Genomic DNA, 22,720 nt, shown 5'->3' with positions numbered 1-22,720 from the left:
AACTATATTTAATTGGCATATCTAATTATTGTATCTAACCCAAAAGCATCCACGATAGTATGCGGAGAATTGACAGCATATTCACTGTGGATGTTTGCTGAACACCAATTATCATACCTTGAGATTCCATGTACACAGAAAACCACAATATAGCTATCTAGTACCTATTTCCACACTCGAGCATCATCTGCGTTTATATTGTAAATTATAAAGGGTCAGGTATGGGAAGTGCCTCTCTGGATTGTAAATTGATCACAGCAGGATCATTTTCTTCCTAATAGGTTTTAGGATTTGCATATCATCTCATTACATTGCAGCCGCCACTTGAGAGCACAGAGTATGCATAGAGATACTCTTTTATCTGACTTCTAAAGTTCTTCCTGAACTTTGTGATCTTGGCAGTCTTCCCATTTCCATGTATTAAAAATATCACATCCACAGAATGAATTACAATCAAGCTGGAAAGCATAGCCCTGATTGTTCAGCTCTACCACGGAATTAAGTGAAGCAGACAAGTTTACATATTTTCCTCTTTGAAGAATTATCTATTGGCTAAGAATTAATCTGATATTCAGATGACCCAGGATCACTTCAACACGCCCTCTACAGTCAGTCTGTGTGCCCTTCTGATCTACACTAAAGGCAAGATACACAGCAAATTAGACAAAACCATTTCTTACTTTGTAGTCTGGAAGATGAATTCTTAGATGAAAATTTAAGTTCCTGAGTTCCCTGCTCAGCAGTGCTAAGAATGAAGTACTACATATAGATAGTCTCGTTAGCTATTAGTTAGATACCACTTGATCCACAGAGTGGTTTGAAGTCTCAGCCTCTCACAAGATCTGTTTTTCCCATTTTCCAAAACAAGGAGGAAAAAAAGAAAAAAAAGAGGAATTCTTATAACATTACAAAAAAAAAGTTATTAAAGGTGTTAGAAACTTACTAAGAAGGAAGTTTGTTAGAATGTTTCACTAGTGTTTACTTTTTCTTGATATCTTGTTTACTCTCTAATGAAAGAATTAAGAAGTTGTCAATCAGTCACAAAGGTGATGATTACTAATTTTAGGAAGAAAAATGGAGAATCCAGTAAAATTCCAGAATCAGAAATCCATAGTAAAAATGCAATTTCTAATACTGTTTTGAAGATTCTACATAGGACGTTATCTACAACTCAAGCACACTGCATAGAATGCATTTGTTACTAGGCAACTATCTAGTTAAGTAATTTTATAAATGAGTTTTACTCTCCTTCCAATGAACCCTGAAAATACTCTGATCTCAGTCCTCCATTTAGAACATATTTAAAAATCTGGAGGTAGTGAAAAAATGTAATCATGCAGAAAGCACTATTAAAAGCCATATTATTTTCCCCCAGCTAAATACTAAATATACAACACTTAGCTTAAGGAAATGACATTTTGAATATACCTATTAAGATATTTCTATGCCCTGCACAGGGCCATGTAAATTTTTCTTGAATGACAGTTTGCCTTTTCATGCTAAGGTTACTGTTTTGTTTCCAAAGAAACAAAAAGAAACACGAACCCTTCCACAAATCATAAAAAAGGTGTAACTGCTTTACCAGTTATGAAATAACACAAATCATATGACAATCTCCATTAACTTTTAAACTCCAAGAATACATTACAAAACTGGAAAAATATTCACATATCAATAATAAAACATGACATCCAAAATGACTTCCTGACATCACTTCCATGAAAAGTAACAGAAAAGCTTCTGAAGATTAATTCAAATAGCTGGCATGTAACATTTTCCAAACAAATTTAGATTAGATTTTGTTATAATCAGTTGCTTTAAAAATAATTTTGACACAACTACAGCATTGCCAGGAAAGATAGTAAAATAGATCTAGACTCATATACGGTGTTAGACATACAGCTGCACACCATGCTGATTAAAAATCATAGCAGAATATCTAGAAAACATATTAAATTTATCCCAAGCTGATGAACTGACAAATTTTAAAGAGAATGTATAATTGAAAAACAGCAATTAAAAATTGATGCCTCTAATTGCTTTCTAAGCCTGTATTCAACAATTTTATCCGTGATATGCAGTAAATAAAAACTAGATGGTAAAAAGAAGAGCAGGTGGCTGACATAAATTAATATAATTTATGTATGCATCAGCAAAACAGATAAATCTAGGCTGGTGGTCAAACTAAATTTCTTTTAATTTAGGCCATTCTAAAACAGTACACAGCTGCAAAACAAGACACTATTCTCAGGAAATATTCTTATATCAACAAGTGAACATGCAACTATGATGAGGTTGTTCTGAGGAGTTAAAGAACAAGCAAGGAATGAAAGGTCTGAAGAAGACATGGTAGCAAATTGAGTACATTCAATTCTTAAGAGGTATAAAAAACCCAGAACTAATAGGAGGAAAACACTCTGCATAGGACAAAACCAAAACTAACACAAGAGTTCTATAGCAAGTTTTGTTGATATGTTTTAAAAATACAATTGCAAATACAAAAAGTTCACCAAAAAAGGGCCCCACAACACTATAATTGGAAACAAGAAAAATCTGGTAGAAGGTTTCAGTAAGCTTGCTTGGTTCATCTTATAACAGAAGATGCTAAGAAACTTGAATAACCTATATAAGTAACACTAAAAAGACAAAATATTAAAATCAGTCACTCAAGAGGAGAAATGAAGAACCAAGTGAAATGCCAATGCCATTCTAATCCCAGAAGACAAATATAAGAGATAGAGTTCCTATTAGACCTAAGATATACAGATCTAGTTGGATGGTTTTAGGTCATTAGCTATAAGCCTTGACTTTTTTTTTAGAATTTTTAAATAATTGCTCAGGTTTTTTTAATTACGAATGGGATTTAAAGCCGATAAAAATTCCTAATTTGATAACAGGCTTTTGGCTTTGGGTGAGAAACCTCTGAATTTGTTTGCCTCTGATTTCTAGTAAACAGGTAGAAGCGGAAAACAAAGGGACAGAAAAAAACAGGTGGAGGAGATTATAAGGAACTAGAGACACTAAAAATGAACCAAAAGCAAGGAAAACTACATGACAGTGAAGTTTCTTAGATAAGGCATCATAAGGAGAGAAAACTCAGAAAGGCAACATAGGCATTTCCATGGGAAGGAGAATTACAACTCATGGCAGCCAAAGCTGCCTTTGACCTTCCCATCCCCAATGAGTCCCTCCATTGTGGGTGGGTATAAGGTCCAGCAAAGCAGTTTTCCTCATTGGTTCCTTCATCACCTGGAGGAGAAATTTCTCCTCAATGCACTCCAGGAACCTCCTGGACTGCCTCCATCCTGCTGTGCTGTCCCACCCAACATTTACATAGTAACTTGGTTGATCTGATACAAAAACATAAAAGCAACTGAAGCTTCCATTTGAAGAATGAGACTATGATGATAACATCTGTGTGTCTAAAATGAGACCTCCGGTTCCCTAAAATATGGCAAATAACAGAAATCCATAGTAAAAGATTTCTCAATCACATAAATCCGAGAAGGCACCAAAATGGAAGTATAATATATTCACTACGCTTTTTGTAAAAAAAATACCCATAAAATAGCAAAAAAGTAATCAAAATCTCTGAATAATTATAACAAAATAATTCAATGTCCTTTAAAAGCAGACAATCTTTTTTCTTTCAAGATAATAAGCTTAGCAGACATTACATAAGTGTGAAAACTTTGATTAAAAAGTTTCAGCATTTCAGTTTTACATCTGCTTTATGCTCTAGACTGAAACTTTAAACATCAAAGCCATAAATGGCATCCAAAAAAGTTATTTGATGTTATACCTACAGTATATAAAAGAGCTCAAAGCAATTTTTCTACCAAAATGTTTAGCAAAGTCAATTTAAATCGCTTGTAAAAACATTCTCTCAAATTTGAAAAGTGCAAACATGCTCAAATATGCTGTTCATTCCACTATAAGTAAAAATGTCAGCAATTCCAATATATATGCTCCTTCTAGTTTTAAAAAAAGAACTGGTTCTAAAAAATGCCATAGGTTATAATGCACACGTCAAAGTCTTACGGTAAGTGGTGTGACTCAGTGTTCATCTGGGGAAACGTATCCAGGTATTTTGAGGTCAGCGTTAGGACTGACCTGCTAATGGATCAGGATATTTCTGGTTTCAGAATATATTATTGGGAATATATTGAGGATATATGTATTTGAGAATATATTATTATAGCTTAAACTGAAAGAAGATAAACTTAGGTTAGATAATAGGAAAAAATTCTTCAGCATGAGGGCAGTAAGTTATTGGAATATGTTGCCTAGGGATGTTATTGATGCCCCTTCCCTGGAATGTGTTTAAGGCCAGGTTGGATGAGGTGCAACCTGGTGTAGTAGAAGGTGTCCCTGCCCATGCAGGGAGGTTGGATACTGATGGTCTTGAAGACCCCTTGCAACACAAGCTACTTCATGATACTTTGATAATTGTATTTGTAAAGCATATGATTACTGATCTCAAAACATTGTTTTCTGCACAGCAGAGATGTAGGTCCAAGTAGGTAGCTGAAAACTATTTCTTAAGACCAGGAAAAAAACCCAAAACCAAACCAAACCAAGAAATAAAAATTCAGATCTACACTAAAGGCAAGATACACAGCAAATTAGGCAAAAGCATTTCTTAGCTTGTAATCTAGAAGATTAATTCTTAGATGAAAAATTAAGTTCCTGAGTTCCCTGCTCAGCAGTGCTAAGAATGAAGTACTGCATATGGATATTGTCATTAGCTATTAGCTAGATACCATCTGATCCACAGAGTGAAGTCTCAGCCTCTCACAAGATCTGTTTTTCCCATTTTCCAAAACAAGGATGATAAAAAAGAGGGATTCTTTTAACATCTTAAAAAAAGTTATTAAAGGTGTTACAAACTTACTATAAGGAAGTTTGTTAGAATGTTTCACTAATGTTTACTTTTTCTTGATATCTTGTTTACTGAAAGAATAAATAAATTGTCAATCAGTCACAAAGGTGGTGATTACTTTTCTGGCAGTTGAAGGCCCAAGTATGTAACTGAACACTAATTCTTTAGAACACCAAAAAAAGAAAGAAAGAAAAAAAATTTCATTGCCTGCTTTCTACCATTTTAAACAAAACAACACTAACAAAAGAACAGAAATGTTTTTATGTAAGACAGGATAAAAAGCCCTGTAAATGTAAAAGACATGTAAAATGTAAAATGACACTACATCATATATCTTGATCTGCACAGGAATAATGACATTGTGTCATAGTCTCATATACAAGGTAGGGAAGTATGATCCAGATGAAACTATACTTTACTAGAGTAGCTATTAGTGATTTATTAAAAAGGCTGAAACAGTACTGAAAGGAAGTTATCACCGTTCTAAAAGTGGGATATAAGAAATGACTGTTCCAGGTTCGACCAAAACTCCCACAGTGGCCTAAGGGGACAGAATAGAAACTGAGGAAATGTCAATACTTGTCAGCAGAGCCCCCCATTACTACAGCCCCCAGTCTTATCTAGTGATTATTAATCTGCAATGGGTTTTTCTTTAAATTACTTGTCTAAACACTTTTTTAATCCCTATACTACAAATTAGGAACTAGTCAATGTTTCGGATGTCTTAAACCAGTATATGAATCAGGTAATTGATTTTAGCAGTAGTAACTGCATCAGTGTAATTGACATTGGGATGTTTTAGATTGATGTTGCAAATTATTTTTTGTTGTTGTTTTTTAAGAACCTAAAAATTAATCTTTCCTCCTCTGTGAATGAATATTTAACAAGTAGGATGGTTCTACAAATATCAATAAAAAATATGCTCTAGGACTACTTTCAGAATGACTGAGCTTAACACTTCATACAGCATCACTGAAGTCAGAAGGATATTCTCCAGGAATGGGCTGAATATCTTGGGTTTAGTTTCTGCTTCAGGGACATTTATTAATTGGATTAAAATGCAGAAAACAGACCTTTGAGCAGGGAACGGAGCAAAAAAAGTGTAACTAAATATTTTTTCTTTGCAAAATATAAATAAAACATTATTAAGCGTGATATTTTTACACTTAAAACATCTGTAATAGTATTTTCACTGAACTCTAGTAAAATACTGCTGAAAATACTCTTTTTTAGTCACCAAATAGAAGTTCCAGTAATTTCACAATTTGTTATGGATGTATACTGCAATCTTCACAGAGTTGTGCTTGCAGGCTCAGAAGCTTCCATAATCAGTGTAATGTTAAAAACTAACCTTTTTAAAAACCCATATTAAAAAGCTAAAACATTTGTACAAAACATCACCTGCTTCTTTGTTCACAGTCTCTCTAGGAGGCTGGAACAGTTTTCTAATGCATAATTCTATATATTTCTATAAGTAGTTTTGTTTTCTGTTTAGCTGTGAGGTTTTTAAAATATACTTCTATAAGGTAAATTTTCTCTTTCTTTAACTCCCTTCTTGTAAAGATTCATTGTGGCCTTTCCTATCAACTTAAAGTAAATAAGGTTTTCAGAAAGATAGTAAGTTAGATACTTTCAAAATTGGGATATTGTTTTTCTTCCCAAGTTTTTCATTAAGAAAGGGTTACAACTGTGTAGCTTCAATTCCACATGAATTCAATTCCAACCTGGTAAGTAAAACAAACCTTGAAATCCTAGAAGATTAAAGCACCCTAGAGAACTATTTTTAAAGTAAGTACTGAAGCAAGATAGTGCTATATTACAATAAATGCACTAAGGGTAGGATTCAGTACCCAAGACATAATTGCCTCAGATTTTACATTCAGTAAGTTGGCTGCACAAGTTTGAGAGACACAACGGGAAAGGATCTTCTGGGTATTTGTGTCCAAAGGAAGCAGAAACAACATGCTAACCTGAATAAATGTAGAGCAGATAAAATGGCTCTAGAGATCTCCCTGGTGCAGCTGAAGCCCACCTTAAAAGCCTCACTAAAAATCATATTGAATGACTCTTGCAAACTGGCATGAAGACAACAACCATTGTGGTCAATGCAAAAATCTGAGATGCTTTACTTTAAAGACACCTAAGGAAAACAAGCTCATTAATTCCATTTTAGAAAAAAATACAACGTAAAACAGGCCAAGCTTTAGTGTCCCTGAGGAAGTCAAAACATTTACAAAGTCCTGTTCTCCATAAAAAGAAAATATCTTTCCAAGTTTAGCTTCTCCTAAGGAATTATAATTTCTATTTTTCTTTATACAGGAACTTTCTGTACTAGATTACAGCACACACTCATTTTATTTTGTTCTTAGAGGAGCTGGAATCAGATTCACAGAGCCTTAGCAAGGTTAGTGCAGCTCACCAAGAAAAAAGCATCTTGAAATCTAAAAGGCTTTAAACACTTAACATGCTTCAAATGGACCCATACCAGTAGCAATTGACTTTATTTTTAATTTGTTACAGCTTACACGTATGGACATAGTTTTGCTCTGCTTGACAAAAAGAAAAATTAAGAGGCATTCTATCCTCTCATTATTATTATTATTTATTTATCCTAATTGAATCCTTCTTATTCACCCCAAAATTTTACACATTTCTTATAAATGCAGATCTCACCATTGAGAACAATGTTATTTTGTGTATAACTCTGAATCCTTCTTTTATATGAGATTTAAGAAAAAACTCTCATATATTCATCCTTTTCTCCGTTTGGCATTTCAAAGCCTGGTATTCAGAAAGTATCACTGAAGTTTGTGTTTTTTTTTTTTCAAAAAGAACCAATTTTACTAAAGGAAGAATTATACTGAGTTTTTTCAGCAGTGCTGAAAGTTCTACCTCGACAGAAGGTATAAATTAAAAAAAAAGTACCTTAGGAAAAATATTAATTCAAAATCAGCAGTTCTGGTAAGAAAACACTTAATTTTTATTATACTAAACTATAAACCTGATTATTATTTGTTTTAAAATGTTCCATTTTGCTGTTAGTTGTACAGTAAGTGCATTAAGTAAAGAAATCACATGTAAATAAAAAGCTCTGTGATAAATTATGCACCCTAGGAATTTGATAGCTCATACAATACAGAAGAGAATGTAGAAGACAATTTTTCTTCATAATTAGTCCAGAATAGTTATAAAAGAAATTATAAACTGCATTTTTATTTCATTGTATAAACATTTTTCCTTATAAACTGGAATCTATCTTTTCTTGACAAAAATAAGATTTTTTCCACTCTTACCTGACGTAAAGTACGTGCTACTATACTTTCAAGTACTGGTCCTCTGTCTTCATGCAACAGATGAACTTCATCAAGAATCAAGAGCTTTACCAGCTGAGAGAGAGCTACATCACCAACACTTTTTCTTGTCACCACATCCCATTTCTCTGGAGTAGTCACAAGCATCTAGTAGAGCACAAAAAAAGAAGTAGTAAGCTTTTAAAAAAAAAATTAAAAAAAAATCCATATTCAGACTCATAAAAACACAGTAAATGCAATGTAGAACTTTACAAAGCTATTTGAATTTTTATTTATTTTATATATGAAGCAGACAGAGATCCACATGTGCTGGATGGCCATTAGTAGGATTCCTATGGAAAAACCACATGGAGCTATCAGCTAGTAACTTCAAGCTACTGTGCATTTTCCACATTAAAACAATTAAACACTGAAAAATTATCTCTGATTAAATGTTTTTAACCTGGTAAAACAGATTAAACAACTTCCACCAGTCCTGAAAAAGGTAACTTCCATACTTTATTGTCTGTAACTTCACAATTGAAATCCCTCAGAAAATAAACAGGAAAATTCAGAAAATAAACAGGAAAGTTCAGATTCTGTTGTTTTATAGGCCCCAATATAAAAGTTTAGTAACCAGGCAAATATTCTTCAGGTGATACCTAGAGCAAAACGAATGCTTTAATGAGTAAAAGAAGATAGGGATTGCTTGATTATCTTGACTGAAACTCTTTTTTATAATTAAACTACCTGTCATGGAAGAATTTTAAGAATTAGCAAAATGGGTTAATTTATAACAGCTTTGGTAAATAGGCATGATATTGAAAGAAAACATAGCCCAATGATCATGAACCTGTAAGTTGTTCATGTTTATAAACAAACTGATCAACTTGTGACAAGATCTAAATAACAAGGCACTTTGTATTTCTCTTTTTAAAATTCTCCTGACTAAGAGGAAGGTGTAACAAATGCTAGATGAGCAAACTAGGTGTATTATAGAGCTTTTAAAACAGGAATTCTAAATTGCAAGTATTATTTCTATCAACATTAACTTCATTTGACAAAGTATATTTTTAAGTAAATTGCCAACTTTTTCCCCAAACACATAGTTTCTTCTGACAGATTTTGATTACAAGGTTATTTTAATATATTAAGGCCTTTGACTCTTAATGTTACATTGATATTTCTCAATATTTTCAAATTATTTCAAATTATTTCTCAATAATATTTAACAATTCTACTTACAGAAAAACAGATGAAGAATAATAAGCAATTTTTAACATTTAGTATTTGATGAAACCATACTTCACATCAAAAATAAGAACTGAGTCTACAATCAGACAGGAAAAGAGGCATTTGATGCCTATCAGCTCTTTCATAATAAACATGTTTTATGATTGGGCTTTAGATGTTCAGAAGGAAAACACTAAGGCAATACACAGTTCAGCCTTATAGAAAATAATGCATCTGTAGAAAATATTATCCTAATAAGTCCCTACAAAAGCTTACACACAGAAAACTGTTTTAATCTCTTCAGCAAATATTGTAAGCATCCATGGTAAAATACTTAAAAACAGAAGTTAATTAAAACCCTTGACCAGATACTACCAGTATCCAATTTAAAACTTAACCAGATAATGTCAACTCAACCAAATGTGATCCATGACATTTTCTTCACAAACAAAATCTTATCATCTGTCAGAACAGAAATAAGAAATATAAAGACTAGATACCAGGCTGACAAAAAATAAAACACTGAGACAGGTCAGGTGGCCTCCAAACATGGCGCTGTGTGATTGACAAACAGTACACATTAATAAAACTAGATTCTTGTCACAGAATCTATACAATAGAAAGGGTTAACATACTAAGTAATTATTAATAATGTCCCTGGCTAATAAAAGCAGACACAGAGATCTGGCAGAAATTTATAAACCCTTTATGAAAGCTGCTAGTCCAGGTTTGAGCAAGAGTATTTCTTTCCACCAGAACATTCAATTACCTCAAGTACCATCAACATAGTATTAAGAGCTTTTAGACAGCAATTGCTTCACTGCCTCAGCACCAGCTTGACTGACATCACAGTTACAAGGTGATTCTTCAATATTAACCACCTTTCCTGGGCCTCTCTTTGCTCCAGGGCCTGATCCCATGAGCCTTCCAAGCAGGTCTCTGAAGAGGCCCAAAGTCTGCTCGTTTGAAGTCCAGGGTTGGGACTTGCTTTTGTGTGAGTCTGACCTCACTGATTTGCAACTGTCTCAAAGGACCAATTTTAAAATGAATAGCCCTGGCTAGGGTGGAGGACCTGGCTGGCCAGAGCTGAGCAAGGGGTGACACCTCAGGATGTGATAAAACCTATTGGGTGGAAGCTATTCCTCTTCTCTGAGCTCCAGCCTTCAATGCTGGGACATCCCTCCAGGCACGACTGAGCCATCTTGATTGCACTTGTGAAGTACCTGGCTAAGGGGGCTGGAGCAGAGCAAGGATGACACCAGGAAGAAGATAAGGCCCTTTCCTGAGGGCCAACCTGCAATGCTGGAAGCCCCTAGAGGCACAATTATGTACCTGGCTAAAGCGGCTGGATCAGAGGAGGAATAGCATCTGGAAGAAGATAAGAATTGATGAGTGGATGGAGAGCTACACCCTTCTGCTCCCCTCCAGGCAGCCTACCTTCTAATGACCCTGGCTGACGGACAGCTGTCCCTTTGGAACAAAAGGCACTCAGGGGTATATATTGCTGTACATGCTCTGACTGGCGTCATCTCTTGCCCCACCACCATTTCTGCACCAGACCCTGACCAGGATCAGCGCCATCCTGAAGAACCTCACTGGACAGATGGACCCTCAGTGGTGACTCTCTCTCTCATTGTTCCCACTTTCTGACCCTTTATTTCTCCACTTTTCTCTCTCATGCTTTCTTACCAATTTCTTACCACTTTTTCTCTCTTTCTTATATCTTCTTTTCCTCGCTACCTCTTTTGCCTGTCTCTCTACACTTTTGCCTGTGTCAATTGTCAAAATCTGCTTGCACTTGACCATTTCTATGGCTGGACTTTGTTTCACGTATCCAAAACAAAAATAAATTTTAATGTTACTTTGGACCATAACAGCTTTTTGCTCTGTTCCTTCCTTTCAGGACCCTGCGCTCTACCATCCCATGGTCTCTGTATTCTGCCTTTGCCCTTCACGTTCACAATGAGCCCTTCTCTTGTTGGTGAGCATGAAGTCCAGCAAAGCATCTCCTCATTGGCTCCTTTAGAACTGGGAGGAGGACATTCTCATCAATGGACTCTGGGAACCTCCTGTATTGTTTACATCCTGCTGCATTTCTTTCAAAATATTAGGAAAAAAACTGTCTTACAAAACACACGTCTTTATGTGTTCTTCACTAGTTCTCCATCAGATCTTATCTTGATATGTATTTATTGCCCTCAGAGAAATATTTTTCCTTCACTGTCTCACAATATTGTTCCAGTTCAACTGTTTCACCATCAAAATTTATCAGTCTTTACTAGTTACCAAGAATGACTCCTGAAGAGAATTCAAGATATTCCCAAAAAAGATGTTCAAGTCCTGCAATATTTTAAAACTTAACACACGAAAGACTCACTGTGTCATTAATACCACTGAAAGAGTGGTGTTGTGTGGAGGTCTTTCTATGTTTTGTTAAAATATTACTGGGTGCATGTTGTTAGCAAATACAGATTTTTTTAATGCTTGTAGTCCTACAAAACTGTAGGTGTAAAAATGTATGCCCCTAATTTATGATCTGAATTGTAACACTACTACAGATGCAACTGTTATCACTTTAAAATGAGCCATGTCAACCACAAAAAAATTAGCAGCTGTACCTCAAAAGAACATTAATTAGCAAACAGTGAGGAAATATATTTAGCAATGCATATTAAGACTTTAAGGTGTGAAATACTACAAATGCAAGCTACTTAGCTAATTTGCTAAACCTAAATTGGCAATGTTCAGATTACAAGTTCTTTTTTTTTTTTAAATGTCACTCATGGTATCAGGGTATATATTTAAAATTATATCATTAATTCTTATGTTTCTGAGCAGTGGCTAAATATCCATTATCATAGTTTTTTATTTTGATCTTATTTTAAAACAACGTTACTTAAAGTAATGACCTGAATTAGAAAGCTGTACTTGATATACCATTTCATTTAGTAAGGCCAGAGGTCTCCAGAGGACGTCTCGCCAGAAAATACGACTGGTTCTTATATCTATTTTGCAGACAGAAATTACATTTAGGAAAAAAATTCATCCAAAAAAACCCTAAACAAATGAGCTTTGTAGTTTCAACCCATAAACTGAATTCAAATATACAAAGTGCTAATTAAAAATATCAGCTAAAAGAAAATGTTTACCATCAGTAATTCTTAACAAAGCTACAGATTATTTCTTCAATGAAAATAATAACCAGCAGCATTATGATCCACCTCATAATTAGTTTTAAATGTAGCAGTAGCATTTCTTTTTATAATAAATTTTCAGAGATAGCATTTTTTAGCCACGAAGTTATAAACTCAAAACTCAGATTCAGCAAAAGAATTCTGCTTTCTGTTTAGGGGCATGGGAAGGGCACAGTAACTAAGTCTTGAAACATCTTTGTAAGATTTTCTCAATTTACTCTGACTTATCAGTACACTGAGAAGTGTGTTCATTTATATTGCTCTTTCATTACTTCACCTCTTTCAGTATTAAAATAGCTAGAAAATAAAGTGTCACATTTGTTTAATGGACCGCAATTCATGCAATACATTTCAATCTGGTTTCTGTATTAGGGAATGGCTGACCACAAATGGGATAATTGTCAATATTTTTACCATCACTTTAAATTTCTCTCGACACATACAATTCTCCTTTTCCAGTGCTTTTTGGTTTATCATTAATAACTGTTCCACACTAACTTTTTCCTAGTAGGAAAAACATGGACTTATCAGAGTCTTCTGTCATAGGTGAGAACTCCTGCTCAATTTCACTTTTATACCAAAACAGGAAATAATTTAAAAAAAGAAAATAAATCTTTCAACCCAAAATTACTTTCATTCTTTTTGTAAGTTATTTATCATATCCCTACATTACTTTCCATTATATTCACTCAAATAAAGAGTGAATATAAGAGTTCAAATAAGAACTCAAATAAAAAATGGATCAAAAGAGATGATACTAAGTGATAATTTCAACATCAGTTGCTAAAATTCTGAGTGACTGTGATAACGCATTTTTCTATAATTTCATTATCTTATTGTTGTTGTTCAGGGTTTTTTTTTTTAATCTGAAAAGGATTATAGTCTCACTGAAATCAAATGATCTTCCATTACTTTCCAAGTGTCAAACATTAAACACTAGTAGCTGGCACAGCCTGCTGGTTTTCCTTTTTAATATCTCACTTAAAATCCTTTAAATTTTTTTGCTTCTTCAAGTTCTCCCAAACACACCTTGCACATGACTAGTATCTAATTTCTGCCTGAATAATTGGTTCACACACTCTAAGGCTACTAAATCTATGGCAATCTCCTCAGATTCACAAGCCCACGCATCCAACCCACATACAAATATAGAATCATGGAAAGGTTTGGGTTGGAAAAGATCTTGTTCCAACCCCCCTGTCATGGGCAGGGACACCTCCTACTAGACCAGGTTGCAGGGAGAGGGAATCCACAACTTCTCTGGGCAAGAACAAACTACATAAATTATTTAGTTACAATGTCTCATACTACAAAATTCACTGCTGCTAAGGTCTTCAAGACCATTTTCAAGCCACAGTTTTTCTTTCTTTAGCCCATTTGGCCTCCAAGTTTGCCTGCCAGTTATCTGACCTTTGTCCAATGCTTGCTATGGGAAGTTTCCAAAATGAAATTATATCCCCAAAGCTGGATCAAGATTCACAAGTATTTCATGATCATATGTCATCCTACTCCTGGAGCACAACAGATATATTTTCATATTTAAAATTCTATTTAACTTTAAAATGTAGTATTTTTTGAAGTGCCTCGATGATGTTGGAGAATTTTAAGGCCTCTTCCATATGTATATATAGCTAAAGCAAAAACATAGTTCATGTACAAAATACAAGCTCTAGGGATCCAAAAGCTTTGGAAAATATGGAACCAGCCTCTTTTTATCTTAGTGCCTGAAGCAAGTTTATCTCCACCTCAGTGACTCATCATGGATGGATAATAACAACAACTTCTGGTGTAGAATTCTGCTGCTTTATTGTCAATATTCAAAGACACTCTCTCAAGGATCTGCTTCTGTAGATTTCAATTAATATAACTTCCTCATCTTTATTGCTTTCACCTTGCTACTGGTCATCTCTCTTCTCTCACATGTAAATACAATTTCCTCTCGCCACACTTGAAAACAGCACTTAAGAATATGTTGCTGATCCTAGAGGAAGCTTTGCTCAGTTACAGCCTGCACTCCCCATCTTCTAACAGCTTTTTGGCAAAGGGGCATGGGGAAACTACACAGTTTACTCTACTCATGCTGCAAGTACTTATTTTGGTGCTTTGGCCTGACAAAGTTCACTGCAAGAGCTTTCCTTGTGCGGAAATGGAGACACAGAAAACTCCACACAACCACACACATCCACCCACAGCAGCCTCTCATTGGAATGCAGCACATTCTGCATTACTATAGGGAGATCTGCTATGCTGAGGCTTTGTACAAGCTGGAAATATTTCCTTTCTAATCAGTGATGCTGTGAAGCTTACCATAAATTTTAATATTAGATATCTGATATCACGCCCCATGAGGGACACTTTCAGACTTCAGCACTCTCCAAGGTAAACCTTCTTCAAAACATGCTATAAAAGCAACAGCCTGCAAACCACTCTCATAATGCTGTCTTTATTCCTCTTTTTATTGCACTCTTCCTCTGTATGATTTATTCAAGCATTTCACAAACCCTCATGTGAGCTGGAGCTCAGGCAGGGAGTGGGATAAAAATATAGAAAGTAAAACAGAGGGCAGCAATTCTGTATAAGTATTTGAGATAGGAAAGGAGAAAGTAAGAAATAATAAATACAAACATTTTGATTTCCATAAATCAGAGACAACCATATAATGCTGTGTTTTACACAGTAGAAACAGAACTATGTCTCCAGTGAAACAGTGTACCCTTTTGGGTGAAAAGATCTTATTACACCAAATCTTAATATGTATTTGTAGTCTAAAAAATGGCAATACGGGATCATGTATACTCATATATATATATATATGTCTTGGCAACAAACAAAAATAAAGCTACACGAAGAAATGGCATCTACATAAAAGATTGAATTTTTCATGTTAGAAAGACATGAGGTTACAGAGGTGCATTATAATTAATAGTATTAGCAACAGTTAATAGCTAACACAAAAGCTAACAGCAATTATCAACAATAGGTCTAGAAACCCAAAAAAGGAACAACAAGGATTCTAACAGCTGACACTCAGAACTCATTAAAATAGCAGGTGAATTTTTAATTGAAAAATGTAACTTTGTTCAGCATGTTTTAAAATAACATAATTGAAGTAACAGATATAATTATAGCTGATTTAGTTACTTTACAGAACCCAGCTAGTCCAGATAGCACAGGACCTGGCACTTGGCTTTGTTAAACCTCATATAATTGGCCTTGACCTATTGATACAACATGTCCAGGTCCATCTGCAGAGCCTTCCTACCCTCAAGCAAATAAAAACTCCCACCCAACTTGCTGTCATCTGCAAACTTGCTGAGGAAACACTCAATCCCCTCATCTAGATCACTGATGAAGATTCTGAACAAGACTGGTCCCAAAAATGAGCCCTGGGTGACCTCACCCTGTACCAGTAATGAGCATCCACCAACTGGATTGAACTCTGGTCTCTACAACTCTCTGGGCCTGGCCATGTAGCCAGTTTTTAACCCAGTGAAGATTCCACCTGTCTGTGCCACGAGCTGCCAGATTCTCTAGGAGAAGGCTGGGGGAGACGGTGTCAAAGGCTTTACTGAAGCACAGGCAGACCATGCCACAGCCTTTCCCTCATCCACTAGGTGGGATACCTGAAGAAGGAGGGGTCACAGCAGGAGACCAGGTTGGTCATGCAGGCTCTGCCTTTTCTGAACCTATGCTGGTTGTGCCTCATCCCCTGGCTTTCCTGCACTTGCCATACAAGTGTGCTCAAGCTGAATCTCTCCATAATTTTTTCAGGTACTGAGGTCAGGCTGACAGACCTGTAGTTCCCTGGATCCTCCTTCTGACCCTTCCTGCCATCACATTGGCAAGCTTTTGTATCTAAGATTTAAAATTTTATGCTTTCAGCTGAGTCTCAGATGTCCCAGCACTTAAAAAATTCATTTATACTCTCCAATACTGCATTTAAATCTCAATACAATGGGCATTTTTGACAGTCAAACTGAAGTTTTTAAAATTCTTATTAATATTGAGCTTTATATTTGGAGTAAATACACTAATCTGAGGAGAAATGATGGAAAACTATATATGTTAGGATCAAAATAACTGTACTGAGAAATACTGCAATAAAAACACATGCTTTCTGTATTTATTTTTCTAGGAAAACACAGTCTGTTTAGAGTCAGTATAAACCACAATTTAGCAACCACAGTGAGGAAGAACAGCTTGTATGCTTTGTGAAATTTATCTCTTATATTGTAAAATATATAATTAGCCATTCAGCCTTCAGCTTTAAATAATGACCTAAATGTTTTAACAGAGTTTGATCTAAAACATTACCCTCTTTTCCTCTTTGCTGTTAATCAGTTCACTAATTACAGTTATGCTAACCTTTGATATACTACTGTCAGGTCTGATTGATACCAATAGCTTCCTTAATCAGATCTGACAACTTTCAGCAAGAGCCTGTCTCTTGAGACTGCATGCAGCCTGCTTGTTTTCAAGTCTTTCAAGTGCTGTTTTGCATTTTCTGCTCCTCCAGCCCCTTTTTCATACACAACAGAGATACAGTAGAATAACAACCAAACACAAGAGTAGAGTATATTTGTGTATGTTTTTAAACATAACTGCAGCAATATTTAGGCTAAAGTTGATAGCTTGCTTAGTGGATAAGAATTTAAAAGAAAAGATTAAGTACAAGAACATTTTTTGGGAAACACACTGATGCTTCTGAGAAAAGCAATACTGTTCCATGGTTGCTTTTTTTTTGTTTTTTGTTTTTTGTTCCTTTTTCTCTCAAAGCTGCATGGAAAGGGACTTCAGTCATCCCCTCTCTCTTCTACAAGGAAACTTTAGGTACAGAGGTGTACAACTTGAGCAGACAAAGATAAAAGACAACCTCAGCTACTGTTTTTTACAACGTGTTCATACTGGCACGCTTTTAAGGCTCATCATATCAAGGTCCTGCACACCTCATTATTAACGATACATATTAGAATTTCAGAATAACTTTTGTTGGCATAATGATTTTTTAATTGTTTGATTATTTTTATTAATTTTTATTTTAAGATTATCCAGAGTGGGGAAGAGAGAGAGAGTCTGTGTTTCTTTTTCTGGTGTTTGATAAAATCCATTGATCAAATACTCATTCTCTGGGACACAGAAATGTCTGGGACACGCTTTCTCTGAAAGTGAGCAAGTATTCTTCAAGAAGCAATTGTTCTTGTTTAATTCTTCCCCTCTGTTCTGCTCCTGTAAAGCATTATGCCAACAAGGAATAACCCAATATTATGTGAAAAAACACCAAGTTGCAATGGTGACATTTTGTTCCAGCTGTCCTTTTAAACACACCATTACTCAACCATTTGATTTTCCTTAGCAGATTTGTATATGAGCAGAAGCAAGTCATGGATTTTTTTGTCTCAAACCAGTTGTTTGGGGTTTTTTGAGAATCGGGGGAAAAAACTGACTCTGAGGCATATTAAGTGTAAGTTTAAGAAAGGTTTCTTGGTTCAGCAGAGATGCTGTTGTTAAGCAGATATTGCATTAAGAGCCATATCTGTGACACCTATTCACAAAATGGCAACTCAAACACCAAGTTGTTTGCTTTCATGAAGATGTGATTTCATTAAATTTGCTTTTAAGTCTACACTCCAGACAAAATTATGTATGCTAATATAAATGATAACCAGTGTTGATTGTGACTATAACAGAACTACAGTATGATCATCAGATTCATATTCTCCATTTATGTTAACTAAAAATTATCACACTCTGGATTTCAGCAGAATCTTTTAAGCAGAGGAAACACCACTAGTTTGCTGTTGCAATAAGAGGATTGAATCAAATGGAATTCCAGAGGAGTCTATCCACCTCAATACTATCACATATTTTCATGACTGTTCCTAATGACAGACTAGAGATGATTCTCACTGAACTCTCAACTTACACTATGGTGCACAGAGCTGCAAATGCACTGGAGGATGGAGTAAGAATTTAAAAATGCCTTAATAAGCTAAAGAACAGGTACATTAATGGATGAAAGTAACACAGTTTCAGGATTCTACACCAAGGAAGAGATTCACCTTCCCTATCTTACCTGCTAAATCAGAAATTCACCATCTAAACTAGTTATATAGGTTCCCTCTAGAGCATTTATTTCATCCATCACACTACGAAATAGCAGCTTTAAGTCTTTACAGTGTTATTCCTGTAAGTCTGTGCAAGTAGTTTAGAGTACTTACTTAATTTTTACATGGATAAAGCGAAAATAGATTAATCTGACCCTGAGGAATTATTTCAACAAATACAGGATTTAGAACAACTAGCAAGGCAGTAGCCAGAAAGGAAAGAGAAAGAGCAGATTAATTGCACTTGAACCAAACATGGTGTTGCAAAAAATAAAACCTTGAACATAAGTGCTGTTAGTTGGAGATGCTAAGTCAACCTTCCACTCCATTCAGCAGGAGTATGACCTTGGGGCAGCACATTATGCTTTGGAAAACTTAATTCAAGAAATGCAAACCAAGTGAGAGTCCATAAGTGAAAAATGAGAACAACTAAACATAAATGAAGCATGACCTTTATGAAAAGTTTAAATGAATTGATGCTTAGGTTAAATAAACATGACTGAACTGTGACAACTAAAGCTAAAAGACCCTTCAGAAGGCTAACAGCAGTGTCTTGGGAGGAAAGACATTCAGATAAGGAAAGTGTCAATAAAATTTGAGTAGGTCTTACACTGAAAATAGATTTCTGTTCTGATATTTATTAATATCAGAATACATGTGTTACATTTGTTTTTGCAGAACAATTAGATTAATCCTCATGCTATTTCATACAGTTTTAACATCAGTTTAGTGCATAGCTGCACTTAAGTTGAATCCATACCAAGATAAATGTCCTTGAAACTTCAATTAAAAAACATCTTTCAAGTTTCAATTCTAAATAACACGTAGCATTCATCCTAAACAATATTCTAATTATTCTCTATATCAATAATTTAATAAGCTACCAATATATACTATGCTAATTCCATATGATATATCCTATATATACTATGCATAATATAATACATAATATATATACTATGCATAATATGTGATATATAATGTATACTACTATACACTTTTTGTTAATAATTTAGGTATACTGATATTATATATACTAATTCTATTGTCAATAATAATATATTTCAATATAGTTATTGTACATAAAGTGATTCTTTCATATCAAAGATTCTTTAAAATTTGTAAGGCAGTGCTGAAAAAGCTGTAGTGTAAAAATAGTAAAATTAGCAGTATTACTTGCAGTAATTGTAAGCATTACTTTGGAGTATAAGGTGGATATAAATTCTAAATTCTTCTAATGTTATTTTGTAATTTGCTTGCATTTTCAGCTGACCAGAAGCAGCCACATTTGAAAAAGAGCCAAAAGAGGCAAACATTGTCCAAGAAACCTATCCTCAACTCTACTCAAACACAAAATCTTTTTGCAGAGGAATATTCACTCAGCAGGCACAGCTGTTATTCTGCAATTTTTACATCTAAATCAAAGATAATTGGACTTCTGAGTACCTTTAAATTGTACTCTGTGACAAGGGTCTAAGTTAATGCATCACTTGCATTAACTATAAAAGACTGCTTTTTTATTCTGTAAAATTTACTGTGCTTAAAACAGTATTTGGAAGCACAAAACAGCTACTCAGTAATTTTACAGACATATGGATTGCTTTTGCACAGAGCCTTTTCAGCTATAAAAAACCATTAAAGCCAACAGAAGTAAATTATTCTTCTAAGTTTTTCATAGATAAAATTTTAATGATAATCATACACTCTCAAAAATTATATTCCTGTAAGTTTTACTAAAGATACTAGCCCCAGTGCCAAAAAATGTCTCAGAGAAAAACCCTACAATAATATTTTATTTGTTATTTTAAATAAATTCATTAATTATTCATATGCAGATGAGCAGTTAGTTCATACCATGAAGTATTTCAATTTCAGGGTCTTTGCTATTAATTTAAGCTCTTCCATTGATGCATTCATTATTGTTACTTATTAAGATTAATTGTATTTAAGAATTTAACATTCAAACAATGTATTTTAAGGATTTTTAGTCTTAATTTTACACACAAAAGTATGAAAAGCATACTGCTTATTAGCCTTTCATCTCTGGAAAAGAAAATCTTAAATATGTTTGACAAAATGTCATCTCCAGTCATTATTCAGGAACACTGAAATAGGCAAAGCTGTGTCTAAAACAGCTCCTTGCTCCTTCTATTGTTACATGCAGTAAGTATCACACAGGCAGTTCAGTCAAAATAGACTAATCTTGATTTTCACAGAATCATAGAATAGATAAGGTTGGAAGACACCTTTGGAGACCTTCCAATCCAGCCCACTGCTCAAATTAGGGTCACTTAGTAGAGTCTGCTCAACACTGTCTAGTTGGGTTTTGAGTATCAATAAGGTGAAGCCTCCACAACTTCTCTACACAAACTTCCAGTGTCTGACCACGCTCACAGGAAAAAAAAAAATAAATTATGCTTACAGAGAATATCCTGTATTGTGGTTTGCCACTTGTCCTCTCACTGAACACTGCTGAGGTCTGGCTCAGTCCTTCTTACACATAAATATACAATATACTCATACACATTGATGTCATCTATCTGAGCCTTCTCATACTCCAGCTGAATGACCCCCAGCTTGCTTTGCCTCAGCTCATGTGTCAGATGTCCCTATCCCCTCATCATTTCCATGGTTCTTTGCCAGACTTGTTTTAGGATGTCCCTGTTCCCCTTATAATGGGGAGCCCAGATCTGGACCCAGCACTCCAGATGTCTCGCAAAGGCTGAGCAGAGGGGGAAGGATCAACTCCTTCAAGCTACTGTCAACACTTCTGAATACAGCCCAGACTGGAAGGGACATTGCTAACTTTTGTTCAGTTTGTTGTCCAAGCAACATACATCTGTATCTTTCCTGCAAAGCCTTGCTCAGCCTGGCCCCCACCCTGAACTGTTGCATAGGATTATTATTCCCCTACTCCTGTGAAGGGTATGGCTTGAACTTTGGATCTTCATGAGATCTCAGCTGGCCCATTTCTCCAGTCTGTCAAGCTCCCTCTGAATGACTGTACAACCATCTGATCTGTCAACCACTCCTCCTACTTTTGTACCACCTGCAGACTTCCTGAGGGTGCACTCTGTCTGATGAGAGAGGATCACCATGACCTTTCAAAGGTAATTCAGAACAACCTCATGATGACTTTGATCAGAACTTATGAGTCAATCTCATTAAATTGCATTGACTTTCATTATGCTCAGTTTGTTTGCATGTTCCTTAAACAGACTTTCTTCTATCAAGAATTAAATTTCCCTTCTCTGTACTTTTCCATTTGTCTCAGTGTCCCGGGATTGCTATAAGCCAGTGCTAACAATAAAGGCTGAAGCAAAGAAGGGATTAAGTATTTTTCTCAGCTTTTTAGAAGTCCTTTGTCATCAGGTCCTCTGTTCTGTTTTGCAGTGGTTTTCCCCAGTCTTCCTTTTGCTGTTGATAATACACAAAACAATCTTTCCTGTGGCCTTTTATGTACACTCCTGGGATTTGGCTTACTTAACCTTGTCCCCTCATGCTCAAACAGCAACTACAATCCTCCCAAGTCACCTGTTCCTGCACCCACCTCTTGCATGCTTCTTGTCTTAGATTTTTGTTCTGCAGCCTCCTGCTGCTCTTGTTATTCTTCCTGCTCATCAGGATGAACCAATTTTGAGCTTAGAGGCATTAATTAGGAATAACAAGCTCACAGGATCACTAGAGACTTTTCTAGTCTGAAAGCCTTTGAGTTTTCCATCTAGGTTAAAAATACTGAAGTAGCTTATTGAACTCATTAGAATCATGTTCTCTTTAAGTGATTTACAAAGGAAAATATTGCAGTAACATGGCATTTGACCACTTTTCAACACCAGAGTATATCATGTTTAATAACTCTATATTTAATACCCTTACACAGAACCACATCAAGTGAAGACTTCTGCATAAAAGATTAAAACTCAAGAATCATGCTGCATGATATAAACATATTAAGCTAACTGAACATATTACAGCTGTAATACTGGATCTACAGTATTTGTATATAAGCATACAACT

At 35.1% G+C, this 22,720-nt stretch overlaps 1 protein-coding gene across 1 annotated transcript in view; it reads right to left on the bottom strand.

Moving 5' to 3' along the window:
* Positions 1-22,720, bottom strand: part of ASCC3 (activating signal cointegrator 1 complex subunit 3) — a 249,751-nt gene that overhangs the window by 150,198 nt on the left and 76,833 nt on the right. The window contains exon 11 of the mRNA XM_030448254.1: positions 8,176-8,340. Within this exon, the coding sequence (XP_030304114.1) occupies positions 8,176-8,340 (165 nt within the window). The remainder of the gene's footprint in view (positions 1-8,175; positions 8,341-22,720) is intronic.

This window comes from Calypte anna, chromosome 3 (genome assembly GCF_003957555.1).
Source record: "Calypte anna isolate BGI_N300 chromosome 3, bCalAnn1_v1.p, whole genome shotgun sequence".
Classification (NCBI taxonomy): Eukaryota; Metazoa; Chordata; class Aves; order Apodiformes; family Trochilidae; genus Calypte; species Calypte anna.
The sequence above is the reverse complement of the archived record's forward strand: the minus strand, read 5'-3'. Positions and strand labels throughout refer to the sequence as shown.